The sequence below is a fragment of the Amborella trichopoda genome, chromosome 8 (genome assembly GCF_054954075.1).
Source record: "Amborella trichopoda isolate Santa Cruz 75 chromosome 8, AtrichopodaSantaCruz75HAP2 v2.0, whole genome shotgun sequence".
Lineage (NCBI taxonomy): Eukaryota > Viridiplantae > Streptophyta > Magnoliopsida > Amborellales > Amborellaceae > Amborella > Amborella trichopoda.
This window is the reverse complement of record NC_142343.1, coordinates 35115958-35131016: the sequence shown is the minus strand read 5'-3', so window position 1 is coordinate 35131016 and position 15059 is coordinate 35115958. Positions and strand designations below refer to the sequence as shown.

The 15059-nt window shown below is 40.8% G+C and overlaps 1 protein-coding gene across 1 annotated transcript; it reads left to right on the top strand.

Annotated features, from left to right (window-relative positions):
• The first annotated feature begins 895 nt into the window (after positions 1-895).
• Positions 896-4304, top strand: LOC18423479 (neuronal PAS domain protein). The gene has a single exon (XM_006828080.4). It carries the CDS (start codon positions 2463-2465, stop codon positions 4041-4043), a length of 1581 nt encoding a protein of 526 aa, XP_006828143.3. The 5' UTR covers positions 896-2462; the 3' UTR covers positions 4044-4304.
• Positions 4305-15059: the final 10755 nt, after the last annotated feature.

Sequence of the window (15059 nt, the reverse complement as noted above, 5' to 3'; positions counted from 1 at the left end):
AGATCAAGGTTCAAAAAAAAAACGAAAGATAAAGAACCAGTTTGGCTAGGTTGGGGATGACAATGGTACTGGCCAATATCATGTATCTAAATCAGGAAAACTATGTTACATAAAATATACATGATTACATAGTGATTTAGAATCGATCAGATGGAATGGCTTAATAGCGCTTATTTATACAAGAAATGATGCCCCCACGGCAGAAAGAATGGGGAATTTTTTTTTAAGGGTAGGGGACATGGGGTTTCGCGTCTCGCACATTTATTCAAGTGGTCTCGTAAAAAATTAATACTGGACCAAAAATCGATTTTGAACCTTAGACGATGATTATGAACATTTGTTTTTCAGCCGTTAATTGTTGTTTGCTTTAATTTCTTTATAAGTCATCAAAATTGCACTGTTTAGGAGCGGCAAAACCACAGTTCTAGCAAAAATGGACCAACATTGTGTTTCACATATCCTAAACCCATCTTCGAGACAAGTTTTTGGAAGGAGAAAATAGTTTTAACGAGATGTAATTTGAACATTGCCCTTTCTAAGGAAGGCCAATATTAAAACAAATACCAGTACACTATAATGGCCGGAAATTGTAAAGGAATGAAACACCCCTGCCGTCAAATTCCACATTTGAGAGCTTTGAATGGCGTAAAAACTGTTAAGAATGGTATATGAATCATTTAAATAAATGTCTGATGCATAGGCTTGTGGCACCCAAACGTATCAAATATGTTTATCTATAGCACCCACAAGCAAAGAGGTCAACATGAACCTCAAGATGGCCAAGATTTGAGCATGAGGTTAGATTAACTCTTGCAAGAGCACATACCCAGACCATATTGGTTGACGTTTACTTGAACACTACTATTGTGAGCATTGCAACCAATTCTTATGTGTTTTTCTCGTTTTTGAATCATAGTCAAAGTAACTAGCTTTTCATATGTGAGCTTATTGTTGCGGTGCGTGGTGGAAGCCCTACCCATGAGCCTATCCACCACACGTCCAGAAAATAGAGAATATACTTCATGGACATGGATATTGATAGGAGCCGTCTATGAAGTGGTTGATCGTTTCATAACCATCGTTTCTTAGAAAAATGAATGGTAGATGTCGCTTCACCCCATATCTTATTTTTATTTAATTTAAATTCCCAATGAGATACTTCATCAGGTTAAGTCAGGTCCCAAGTCTCGCATCATTTTGAAAATATCTCGCAAGTTGCAACACTTGGAAAAGACTACAAGCGGGAAGGAAGAGAACGGGCAAATCTGTTACTTCCCCGAATCAATCCTTACCTAAGAGGATCGTCTCAAAATGAATAATTTATTGTAGAAGTAAAGTATTGATATAATTCCACGAAGTGGCTGCATGAGTGCCAACAGAATATCTTTCACTTTTCAAATTTGTCAAACATATCAGTGGAAAGACCATTGAAATATTCTCACTGAAAATAACCTGGTAAATCTATACCAATTAAGGACTGTTTACATAAGGTGTCAAACCTTAAACAATGATAGGGGACCTCCAATTCTTGCCAGAAGATGAAATTTTATAGCTGAAAGCCCAATCATGGCGTAAAAATCTATCTCCACACTTTAACTAAAACAATTAAAGTCGCCAAAAAAAGGTACACATTGAACATATTTATAAACCCTTGAGAATAAATAGTCCAAATAATATGTTAAAAAAGCACTATTTTTCAGACTAAAAAATTGTTTCTTTTCAAATCCATACATCTCAAAATTGAAATGATCGAGATGTTTCTAGCATCAAAACAACCTTTTCTGGTGGATCTTTTACGCGAGCCTTATCCTTCTGATATAAAGTTACCGCCCTATATAAACCTTTTCTCTTAAGTAATGGCCACAACAGTCTTTTGTTATATTCAAGTAGGGTGTGAGTGCAGGTTCATCTTAAGAGAGACAATACACTTTGAATGTTTAGTAAAAGGAGACTTGAGAATGGGTACGATAAGTTGCATTAACCAGCTTTTTAATGCACTGGTCATGGTCACACAAAAGCATGAGACCGGAATAGATACGCAAGAGGATATCAAACAATCTAAAGAATATATTGATGCCTAGTCTCAAAAGCAATGGATTCACATCAATAACTTTAAGGCCATAGCACCAAGCTTCATTCACAGGCAATATCATTACACAAAACACACACATAGGGAGTGAACATAGAAAACGAGCCAAGTATCTATTGACTTGTCAAAAGTTAAAGCACGTTGTAGAAAAGATTCTCAAAATGAAGTTTCCAACCTCATTTTCCCATGTGCCCATATGTGAGAGAGAGAGAGAGAGAGACTACGTGCAGTGCAAGAACCATAAAAGTGTACAGGAATCAAAGGAACACATTAGGGTATCAACATCCAAACAAAGTAGATAGGAAGGAATATTTGAAACTAAAATTTCAAACTTCACTTTTTCCTTGATGCCCATAAGAGAGAGAGAGAGGAGATGAAGAGCCAGGGAGAGGGGAGCTGGGACAATCCAAAGTTCTCATACATGGGTTCCTGCAGCGTTCCTGATATATGGACATGGATCAACAGCCTTCCACAATCACCCCAATGGGAAACAGACTCTCTCTCTATCTCCATATGCTCCCCGAAACCAAACCAACCAGCCCTCAAATTCTCAATAAAAAAGCACCCTCTCCTTTCAAACTCAGTCGTCTTTTCACTCCTAATCGATCTCCGTTTCCCCATCATTCTTTGGTCTTCCAACCCCTGTGAACTCAACCCCCAAACCCTAAAACCATATCAACAAACCACTTTCTCTCTTTTCCTCAACTTCATCACTCATGTCCTCCATTATTCCTCTAATACAAAACCCTCACCTACCATAGTAAACGTTCACATAACCCCAAAAGACCCCAAATTTCCTGAATTCTTCAACCTCTGTTTTGCCTCAATGTCCTTGTGTGTGTGCATATACGAGGCCCCCCAAGACATCCGAAACATCTGCCTCCGCACGTTCCAGCGCCATCTTACCCACAATAAATCAAAACAAACCCAAAAACACTTTCTCCAAGCTATAGGTTCAAACCTAGAGGAGCAATGGATGAGGTCACTAGCACTAGCCATCACTAATATAGGCCCAGGGATAGCCCTAGAGCTCGGACCCTATTCCTATGCAACACCCATTTTTGGGGCCTGGAAACTACGACTCTATTGTCCTATTGCTGCAATGAAACAAGTGGGTGAGAGCTCAGGTGAGTGCTCAACGGATGACCGCTTGCTATTCTCTCTAAGACACCACCACCTTGAGACCGTGCTCCAACTTCGCTACTCACTGGCTTTTCAACACAATTGGGTTGATGTATTCATGAGCATCGATAACATAAGGTGCGACATTGTTCCCTTGGTCACCGATGCATTACTAGAGAGACGTGGAGCAGGAGAAGAAGAGAAGCACTTCCCCTCACGTATCTCTCTGTATGTAACCCCCATTGATGATGCAAATCTCTTATCAGTTTCAGTTTTCAAATCTTCAGACAACCCTACTCATGAGATTGGGACTGAAAGGGGAATTGAAACTGGGTTTGATGCTCCCCAATCTTACTTTGGTGTCAAGGTCTCGGCCACTGACAGCAATAGCATGAGCATGAAGCCATGGAGGTTTGAGCAGAGTGCAGAGGGAAGTAGTGGGACCATGAGCTGGTTCTTGCATGATAGCATGGATGGGAGGGAGGTCTTCTCATCTAGGCCTTCTAAGATGACATTGATTCAACCAAAAGTGTGGTTTCGGGACCGATATTGCAATGCCTATAGGCCTTTTACCAAGCAAGGAGGGGTTGTTTTTGCAAGGGATGAGTACGGTGAGGGGATTGCATGGAGGCTTAGGAAAGAAGTGAAGGGCATGCTTACGAATTGGGAGATCAAGGGGAGTGTTTATGTGACATATTGGCCAAACAAATATCGAACTTTTTTCTGTGAGACCAAGTTTGTGGAGTTTCAGGAAATTGTCCAGCTTGGCCTAGTGGAAAAGAGTTTCTGTGAGCCTAGTATGGCCAAAGAGGGCACAGGGTTAAGTCGTTAAGCCTTATGGACACTATCCTGAGGGTCTGCTTTCTTTTCTTACCTTTTTTTCTCTCCCCTTCTTAGTATACGTTCTGTCTGCTTGTGCTCCAAGCCACTACTTGTTATATACTTTCCCTAAACCATGGATGGGTATGGAGACTTGCGAGAATGTTAACATTTTGATTCCATCAAGTTCAATTATTGTTTCCATCAGTAGAGAGCATAAACTCGTATGTATGCAAAACTGCTTTGCTCTATAATATATTTTATTTTGATGTAATTAGACCAAGTCAACTAGCTCTTTGTGTATCCCATCCTGCAGTGTTCCTAATTGCAAACATTATCTATATCCATGAATTTCTTTTTAACTTTTCTTTCGTTGAATGGCATCAGATCCAGGCCAAGTGTTTCTTATAGCTCCCACAAACTTGATCAACCTAGTAATATGGACGACCATTAATAAACCTGAAGAAACAAAGTCAAATGTGGTTACCTTGAATTTGAACCCGTGTCCAAAAGAAAATGGTCTTATTTCAAAGGAAAAGATTTTGGTGAGTCAGCTAACTCATGTGTCCCCCTGATTTTTAGGGATGGCCCCAATAGCCTATAAGATGAGCGAACTAAACTTAGGTGGTCTGGTCATGTGTAGTGTCGACATATAACATCGGTTAAGAGGGCAATTTGATTTAAGAGGAAAGCTCTAAAGGGCAAGAGAATAGCCTAAAAGGACACGGATGGAAGTAATATGAAGAGATATGGCGACTTACGGTTTGACCGAAGGTATGGCCCTTGATAGAGCGCAATGGCAGACTACTCATTTAGCTGACTCCAAATAGTTGGAATTAAGGCTCAAATGATGATGTTCAAAGGACATTAGTTGTCCATAAAAGTAAGAAATTGACACCCTCATCCCAATTTAAACATAGAAATTTAAAATACCCTTAAAAAATATTAAAAGTTCCAAAGATACCCCCATGAATAGGTACCACGAATAGTTCAAAATTCCAAAAAACCCCTATGAACACTTTACCCATGAACAATCCCGATAAATAGTACCCAAAATAGAATTCTTTATAAAATCTTAAAAACCCTAAAACTAAAATTAAAATATAATTTTACATTATTTGAAATTGAATAAAACTAAGAAATAAGATCAACTGCCCTGCATCATCCTCCCTTGGTTGGAGAAAACTCGTCCTCGAGTTTTGGACTCATGGTTTATTGTCCCAATCAAAGTACAACGATTATGCATTGGGGCTGGGGCTTTGAAATCAATTGATATATTCATAAAGACTTTTGAGAAACCATCGAGGAAAGGGTCATTGTATGTCAACAGTCTGTTTAGCTACATAAACTTGCTAAAATTGCATCAGTTCAGAAATACAAACCCGTTGAAATTGCTTAGACTCAACCCTAGAACATACTACAGCTGCATCTTCGACATGAGCATTGGATTCGATGACTTAACCAATAACTTTACCTATTGATTCCCCTTGGAGGCCATCATCTTTAACTTCGTCAAAGATTGATACAACCACAAAATCTTTTTATGATCATAGATTACATCTCCTACAAGACCTTATTCTTCATCTAAGTATATATCGAAGATTGGCAGCATATCCCAAACTACAACCTATTGGTTTTTGATACAACCTGCATCAAAATCAAGAATGTCCTCCTTCAAATCGAAAACCCTAGAGTGATGCCCCCTATGTCTAGGTATTCTATCACTTTCCTCTTTACTCTCTTCACACAGGGCATGGAGGTAAAAATGGTAGTACTTGACATCTTCTTAGGCGAAAAGATCACCATCTTGCCCATGAATGATGCTTGCAAATTGTTGTGCTAGTTGTTGAACTTGCCTTTTCAGTTCTTTAATTTCCTCATCTCTGAGATCACAAAGGAGGTTTGCGAAAGCCCCCCTTTCAAGGCTCTTTGTCGCTGCCATTGATTTACCGGAATCATAAATCCTAGGTAGAGAATCAACAAAACCTTGCTGAAATCATCAAGATCTAGGCTGAATTTGGCAAAACTTGGCCCAAAATCAATAGACCTAGACACTATTTAACATTCAAAGGACATCGATCATCTTCATACAAGAAATTTTATTTTTTGATAAAATCATACAAGAAATTGATACTGTGCTAATTTAAACATAAAAGCCTAAAATACCCTTAAACAATATAAAATTTTTAAAATACCCCTATAAACAATTACCCATGAACAATACCTATGAATAGCAACCAGTGTCTACTAAATAAAAAGTATATATAAAAAAAACTTAAATACTTAAAATACTTCAAAATCCTAAACATAAAAATCTAAAACTAAAATTACAATATACATCATTTGAAATTGAATAAAATTTATAATAAGATTAATTTTGTCTTGCATTGGGTTTTTTGGGCCCTAAACACATTCTAGGTCACTAGATATCCATATTTGCCTCAAATCCAATGTTCGTAAAATCGAACCGGAACAGTTAACCGGACATGGGCCTGGACACGATTTAACTGGCCTAATCAATAAACCGGCCGATTCAACCGCTCTAATCGGGCAAGTCCCGGGCGGTCAAAAAAGTGTCGAAAAAATTTAAAAAACATACAAAAAAAAATCTACTAAAATATGAAAGGCATATAAAGAATGATTAAAACAAAACACATTCAAATGAAGTTGAAAATTAAAGAAAAACATGGATTTTAACCCATTTCATATTTTCCAATGGCTATTTTTAAAATTTTCTAAAAAAAATGGGAAAATATAAAAGTGAGTATTAATGACCAAAACATTTTTTAATCTTTACCATAATGTAAAGAATATTTAAAAATGGATTACAAATCAAATTCCTTATTTTTGAGAATTTATATACATTTTTCTGATATTTTTTTTAAATACTGATTGAACACCCTAACCGCCCAAAACCGGAAAAGGCCACTGGTTGGTTCCGATCTAATTGGGCGGTTAGCGGTTAGATTGGGCGATTTTGCAATGCTCAAATCTATGCATTTGGAGCTTCAAAAATAGCAAAGAGCTGATGATCTTTGAAGAATATAAATTAATTGTAAAAAAAAAGGTACAAGTTGGACCATGTTTAAGGCTCAAACTTAATTTTTCTTTCAGATTCCTGAAGTAACGGTCGAGATGCTAGACCTGCGACGTTGTTTTTGGTCCTCAATCCACCTCCAAGAAGGATATTGGAAGGGTGGGCACAATGCAATAAGTGCACCCAGTGACGCACCTAAACCCTACCTCATGAAGTCATAGAAAAGCAATTGAGGCTTTACAGAAAAGTTTGTATTTATAATGGTCATCCCACCTCATGGCCTTCTGCACAATCAGCATCTTAGCCACACAATCCTATATGAGCATTTGTGAGCACACATTCGCAAATGCATATGATTGTGTAACATCTATGGGTGAATATATGTACACACACATTAACAGGGACTATAAGGTATAACTGATGCATTGTAGTTCACAAGCATTAGGGCATCTTGACAGTCAACACTCCATCATCATCATCGTCATCATCTAAGGCTCATCCCAACTATTTGGGGTCAGCTACACGAACCTTATTTCACCATTCTGCTCTATAAAGGGCCATACCCTTAGTCAGACTATAAGTCACTATATCTCTTCTCACTACTTTCATCTATATCCTTTTGGGCCTTCTGCTTGCCCTTTTAGAACCTTCCACTCAAACCAAATCACCCCTCCTAACCGTTGTTGGCAGTCAACACACCATGAAGGTGAAAAATCTAAAATGTCAGTAATGATTTAAACCATGAGTGGAACAAATCCCTTAAGTAGCATTTCACTGTTTCAAAGTAAATGCTCCATGGCATTTCCCAGGTTGTTTTTTATTTCTAGACTGGTTGACTAGTTAAATAGAAAGAAAAAGTACAGAACCACGTGGAGTGGTAAAATGATAGCCCACAAATTGGGTGCTCGGACTACAAAGGGGAAGGGTGATACAACAACAAACAAAAGAAAAGAATTAAAGATAACAATTAAAGAATCCAAAGGGATCAACAAACATAACATAGATGTGTAGAGTTTTGAGCCAACAGAGGCGGTGAGAGTCCTTAAAGTAGGGTGTGGCCGAGACAAAATAAGGTTGGGGGTAACGAGGCCCTATCTTGTTATGCAAGGGGTCGAAGATATTCGATTGTTAGATTCATTGCCGAGATAACGCACCGCCAGGATGAGGTTGAGTGTTGAACTTCTGTGCTGTCCTTCCGAGTATTAAATATCCCTTGGGGACTTGCTTCAGGCTGCAAGAAGGATAGAGGGGAGGAGGAGGAGGGATGGTTGAAAGCCTGTTTCTAAAAGAGGGGCAAGAGAGACAGGAGATGTAAGGAGAAATAAAGGAGGGGAGGTGTAGAATAGGGGTTTCATGAGGGGGTAGAGAGAGACAGAGTGAGATAGGGTAGAGAATAGAGAGGAAGAAGGGATACCAAATAAAATTGGGCGGGGAGGGGAGGGGGGGGGGGGGGGGGGGGGAGAAGAGAGATTATATAAACTGGAAGCTCGAGATAAAAGGGGAGAGGGAGAGAAGTAAAGTGGGGGGTAATGACGAAGTGTTTTTTTTTTTTTTTCTAGCTTTTCCTTTTCTCATCTTTTTTCTTTTTCCTTTTTTTTTTCTTCTTTTTCTTCTCACTTTTTTTCAAATTTTTTTTTCTTGTTTTTTTTTCCATTGCAATCTTTGGGGGGGAGGGGAATGGGTTAGTGTACCAAGTGAAAAAATAAAAGGGTGGGGAAGGTGTTGTGGGCTCCATCCTTTGCAAGGCAATCCGTAGCTGAGTTGGTCCCTTGAGTATGTGCTTGAAAGTCACAGGCGGCAGGTCACTGCAGATAAGGTAAATAGATTCGAAGATGGATGTCAGTCTCCATGGAGGTAGAGAGACGTTGGATGCCCACCTGATGACATTGCTGAAGTCACATTCAACTTGTATAGCAAGGGAGGTCTTCTTGTGTCCTTCCAATAGGGCCATAGCCTTGGCATGGGTGGAATCAGTAATTCCCAAGGCCCCGAAAAAGAGAGGAGTAAGCCGTTCGAGTTGGCCAGGGTACCTATATAGCCGGAGGGTTCGGGGTTGCCAAAAGATGCACCGTTTGTATTAAGTTTGAGGATACCCAGTGTCGGTGGACTCCAGATGGCTCTTATAGTGGGTGAAGGCGAGTGAGATGCAAACAAACAGTACCAACTTCCTCTAAGGTTTGAAATAGGGATTTCAGAGAAGAAAGGGATGGTAGAAGCCCAAAAAGAAATGAGAGAGATAAGAGAATATGATATAGAGGAAAGGTCCAGCTATCCCACGAAAAGTTCTCACATTTCTTTTGAGTCAGATAGACCAAAAAGTGCTGCAAAAACTATACGCCAAAGTTTTGTGCTATTAGGTAGGAAAGGAGGGGAAATATGGACGAGATCGGGGATGGATTGAGGTGTTACCCAAAGGAGGTCGAAGAGTTGAAGGATAGTGGACCAGAGGGCAGAAGAAAAAGGGCAATGGATAAAGAGGTGAGGTACATCTTCTTCTTCTTGAAGACAAAGGATACAACGGTTTGGGAGGGAGAAGTCTCTCTTCATAAGTTGATCCAAAGTAAGGCCTCTGCCTTGACAAAGGGTCTATAGAAAAGCCTGGACCTTATGAGGTATGGGGAAGGACCAAATTTTATTTAGTAGAGGAGAGGGATTCCAGTTAGGAAGAAGAGAAATGTAAAAAAAGGCGACCGAGGAGTTTCTGGAGGGGTTGAAAGACCCGATGAGAGAGTCTTCTCTAGAAAGGAGGGAGAAAGTGGGATTGAGGAGCTGGAGAAGAGAGTGGAGAGTGGGCAGTCAGAGTCTAGTAGAGAAGATGGCCTCTAAGTTCCACATAATGCGCAAAGAGGGCATCTTGATCAGCAGTGAGAAGAAAAAGGGAAGGGAAGAGCTGATCGAGAGTTTGCTGTCCTAACCAAGGTCTTCCCAGAACCTAATTTTGAGACTGTTACCTAACTTGAACCTGGTGGAGCCCTAAAAGCAAATTTGGTGGAGGAGATGGATCTCCAAGCCCCCGAAGTGCGAAAGAGAGGGCACTGAGGCAGCCATCTGTTATCTTCAAGTCCATATTCGGCTTGGATGATAGACTTCCAAAGAAGGAAGTGAGGAGAAGTAAATCTCCACCACAATTTCCCAAATGAGAGCGGTTCGTAGATCTAATTCTCTTAAAACCAAGGCCACCGTTAGGAGTGCAGATTTTATCCCAGGACACTAGATGGAATCTATGACCAGAGAAAGTCTCTCATGAGTTTCTCGAGACGATGTGCCACCAAGGCAGGAATTTGGAAAAGGGACATCTGGTAGATGGGAATGTTGGCCAAAGTAGCTTTAATTAAGTGTAATTCTTCCCCCAAGGGAGTTGAATCTGCCCTTCGAGTTGGCGAACTTCCAGATAAATTTTTCAATTAAATTATCCCAAAGGTGTTTCTAAGGTTTCCCTATATAAAGAGGAAGGCCCAAGTAGGTAGAAGGGAGAGAATCAATGACATACCCAAGATGCTGGGCGAGGATAGTAGTCTCATTGTCGCTCACCCTAACCCTCAATATTTCTTTTCAAGACAATTTGATCTTCATCCCAGTGGCAGCTTCGAAACATCTAAAGAAAAGCCAGAGTTTACAACATGGGTAGGTTCAACATCACAAAAAATAAGGGTATTCTCAGCATAGAGGAGATGGGAGAGGGTGGGTCCAGTGGAGGAGGTATGGAAGCCCTTAAGGATACCTTGACCATATAATCTAGATAGAGATCAAGTAAGAGCTCCCCAATAAGGGTGCACAGAAATGGGGAGAGAGGGTCAAGAAGACTCCAGCCCGACACGGTCATAAGCCCTTTCCCAATCAAACTCCATGACAAGACCTTTGTCCCCGGATAGAAATCTGGAGTGGATAGCTTCATGAGCAAGAGAACGCCCCATTAAGGATTTGCCTATTTGCAACAAAAGAACATTTGGGTGGGTCGATGACAGAGTGTAAGACTGCTTGGAGGCAAGAACCTTAGCTAGAACTTTGTCCGAGGAGTTATGAAGGCTTATAGGACAGAAGTCTCTTAACTTTTCTACCCCTTCAACCTTAGGGATAAGAGCAATGAAAGTACAATTGAGGACAGAAATAAGGCAACCTCTATGGAAGAATTCAATAAAGAAGGCAATAATATCCGGAGCCAGTGTTTCCCAAAAGTCTTCATAGATGGCGACCGCGAACCGTCAAGACTTGGGGCTTTATCCCACCCAAGATCCATGACAGCCTGTGAATCTCTTCCTCAGACAAGGGTCTTTCAAGCAAAATTGCGTCCTCGACAGAAAAGGAAAGGAAGGGGATATCGGAAGGTTTAGGGGTAGTGGTAAAAAGACAAAAGGTTTTTGAAGCGTTTGACGAAAAGTCTGTTGACTTGATCAGGTTGGGAGAAGGTGCGGTGACTGACAGAAATTCGAGTAATGGTGTTGCCCCTTCTCTTGGCGCTAGCTATTTTATGGAAAAAAGTCATGTTACGGTCCCCCACCTTAAGCCATTTGACTTTGGACCTTTAGTACCAAAAGGTCTTTTCCTGTTTGAGCAGAAGGAACAGATTATGTCTGGCAGATGCCCTATCGGTGAGTTCCTAGGAGGAAAGAGGTCTAGTTTCTTCTTGGTTGTCTAGAGAGTGAATGAGGGCCATACGGGCCGCATTCTGTTCCCTGTAGTTGCCTGGGATGGAGCGGCTCCATGGGTCAATGGAGCCCTTCAGGAGTTGTAGGTTTTTGGAATGACGGAATCTGGCCCATCCGTTAACTGAGTATGAGGACCACCAGTTCCTGAAGAGCTGAGGAAAGGCTGGTTCTTCCAACCAGAGGAGTTCAAATCTGAAGGGTTTATTTGAAGGAAAGAAGGGGTTAGTATCGAGGAGGACAGGTTTATGGTCAGAGGTAGTCTTAGGAAGCACGAGAATAAGTAACTAGGAACCTGGATTCCCAAGATTTGGAACCCGTTAACCTGCATTTCCCAGGTTGTTCCTCATGGGAAACTATTTTTCATCCATTCCAAATCTCAATTCCTCCATACTTTTCCCAAGACTCATGGAAGACTATGTTCACAGGTTCTATCACAATTCGAAAATCATAAAATGGATAAGTAAAGCAGGCAAACTCATCATCCATGAAACATGACAAAGAGAACATGCCATAAGATGGAAAAAGAAATTTAATAAATTAGAAATTGTAGTTTATTTTAACATAATTTTAATATTTTCTTTAGATACCCCATTTGCCTCACCTGATGCAATGTGATTGTCATAAAAAACATCCCCACCAACACTCTAATTCTTATATGCTTGTTAGATAACTTTGCTTGATGGATAACATTTGCGAGCTCAAGATAAAGTATTTCTTCTAGTGATCCTTTAAGAAGCAAAGGGAAACCAAGAAAAAAGGTGTGAAACCCTCACTTATGGGGTGTAAATATCAATAGCAATCACTTGGTACAAAAGGTCCTAGTTGATGTTAGAGTCCTTAGCCGAGATGCCCAATAAGGCCATTGCAGCCTAATGCAGCCAGAACCCCAGAATCGCATTTAACAAAGGCAGTAGATTTCCAAAGCCATTTGTCATTGAGTGCAATCAATTCAATGTAGTGTAGGATTGCAAGACTTGGGCGCAGAACCCGGCCAAGGGCCGAGCCGATTAACCCGGACCAGATCTGAGTAATTCAACCCAAGTCGGTCAGGTCTTGGCAGAGGTACAAAATGTGGCAAAAAGCCCACTAAAAAAGGTGAAAGAAAAATCCATAAATATGGAAAAATATTGATATTATTTATATTTTGTTATTACTTAGAATTTTTTTGATAGAAATTAACTTAGCATTAAATGAAAATAAAATACATGAGTTTGTCGATACTGTGAGGCCTTCATGCATGTCCTCAATAGCATCGTGGTCCCTAAGAGGAGGACCTGCAAAGACTTCCACTACAAAGACTTACACAACAGCGGAGAGGGCTTACAGTAAAGTGGGGGCTTATATATGTGCCCAAGTACAAAAGCGGACAAAAGGATAGATTAGAATTTCAGCCCTTTTCTCGCTTTATAACAAGAGTAGAGAAAAGAGGTAAACAGAAAACGGTTAGGGCTAGTAATGATGCCCTTTTACACAGATTAAACATCTTGTTAGATATGTTGCCAGGGCGCTTCTTTAGCGAGCGCGTCTGCCGCTGCGTTTGCGGTTCTTCGAGTGTGCCTCCAAGTAACTTCCAAGTCCCTGCATAAGTGATCGATCTCATCAAATATATGGCCTAAGTACCAAGGTGGGTCTCTTTTACTAGAACCCTACTTTATGATGTTTTTGGCATCTCCTTCAATCTGTAAGATTCTACCCCAAGAATTATGAAAGAGCTTGATTCCAGTTAGCAGAGCCAAGGCTTCTGCTGTTTGCGAGTCTTTGTTTCCTATGTATTCTAAGTAGGTGAGAAGGACTACTCCTCCATGATTTTTTAACACTCCCCTGATGCCTGCCGGACCGGGGTTTCCAAAGGAGCATCCATCAAAGTTAAGCTTTACATAGCCCTCTGGGGGAGGAATCCATCGAGGCGTATTTATGCTCCTCTGATGGCCAAGAAAAAGAAGGTTATCCCAATCTCTAATAAAGGAGGAGGCAGATGCCTACGAATTGTTTATGGTGAGAGGCCCAGAAAATAACAGACGATGTTATTTTTTGGAACAGTGTCTGGATAGTGTTCTTCTCTCCTAGAAAGATCCTAAGAGTTTCTTTCCCCCTAAATATGCCAGAGGGTAGCGGCTAGCGAGGCTTTCCACAGGATTTTCCCTGATTTCCTCCATCTGTCCTCAAAGAAAAGGGAAACCAGGGACTGGATTGACTTGAAAAAAAAAGAATTGATGAAAAATGGCTATTCAAACGATTTTATGTAAATTCATTTATGAAGACTAGGGAGATATACAACACAATTTAAACTTTACATAAATTAATTCAATGGAAGGAATGACAAATTAATTCAATGGAAGAAATTACAAAGTACAATTAATATTGACTAGTAGTAATAAGAGTGTCGATGGGTTCAGGGTATTCTTGTGTCTCGCTATCAGGGTTCACTTCGCCAATAATCTGAGTGAACCCTGGTGGGGTTTGTAGTTTTGCAGTTGTGCTCCTTTGCCAATCAACAACATTTCTCGAGGTAGCCCCTAGGCCAAAGTCTCCTAGACTAGTCCAATCCTCCACAATTGCCTCTTGCCAATGGTTTTCCATTGCCCCATCTGTTTCCTCGTCGTCCCAATCCCCATCTTCATCCGTGTCAATGTCCATGTCCTCTGCCACGTGTCCTCTTTTTGGGTGTTGCCATGCCCACATTATGATCCATATGGGCAACTGCTCCCCTAAGGAAATCCTGATCTAATACTATTGGCCTTTGCGATACCCACTCATCGGCCCTTTAGGAGAGGTAATTGAGGTTGGTTAGCCTATGGGGGTCCTTATCTCTCTCTATTTCTCTCTCTCTCTCTCAATTTGAGTTTACAGTGGACATACAAGGTTGTGCAACATCCAAGTCAATGTTCACAAAACCGGTCGGGTGGTACCGCATTCGGCAAGCTTACTTGGGCTCGCCTCTAGCCGAGCCCGATTATGGGGGCTCTAACCGCCAAGGGTTGGACCCCCAACTTGAGCAGCCTGAGTAAACCTCCTACTTGCGCGGTTTATTAACTACGTGACCAGGTTTTATTTAATTGGGCCGGCTAATGGGCTACCCGGCTAGTTAAAAAGGAGCCCTGCAAGTTGTAGGGCTCCATTGTTGTGGCTGACCAAATATGAAGGATTCCCAGCAATTTTTGCAGGGAACCCCTAATGGAGCTCCAATAATAGAGCTCTTTTACAGTGTGAGGGGTTTATAACAACCCTCACGCACCATCTCATCTCTCTCTAACTCTCAACTCTCTATTTGCTCTACCCTTCTCAATCAACTAAGTGAGTCTCTCTCCCTGTGCACTTATCTCTCGCTCTCTCTCTCTCTCTAGGG

What these genes read in the sequence shown, in the direction of transcription:
- LOC18423479 (XM_006828080.4), top strand. Translation starts at nt 2,463, where the DNA reads ATGAAGAGCCAGGGAGAGGGGAGCTGGGACAATCCAAAGTTCTCATAC.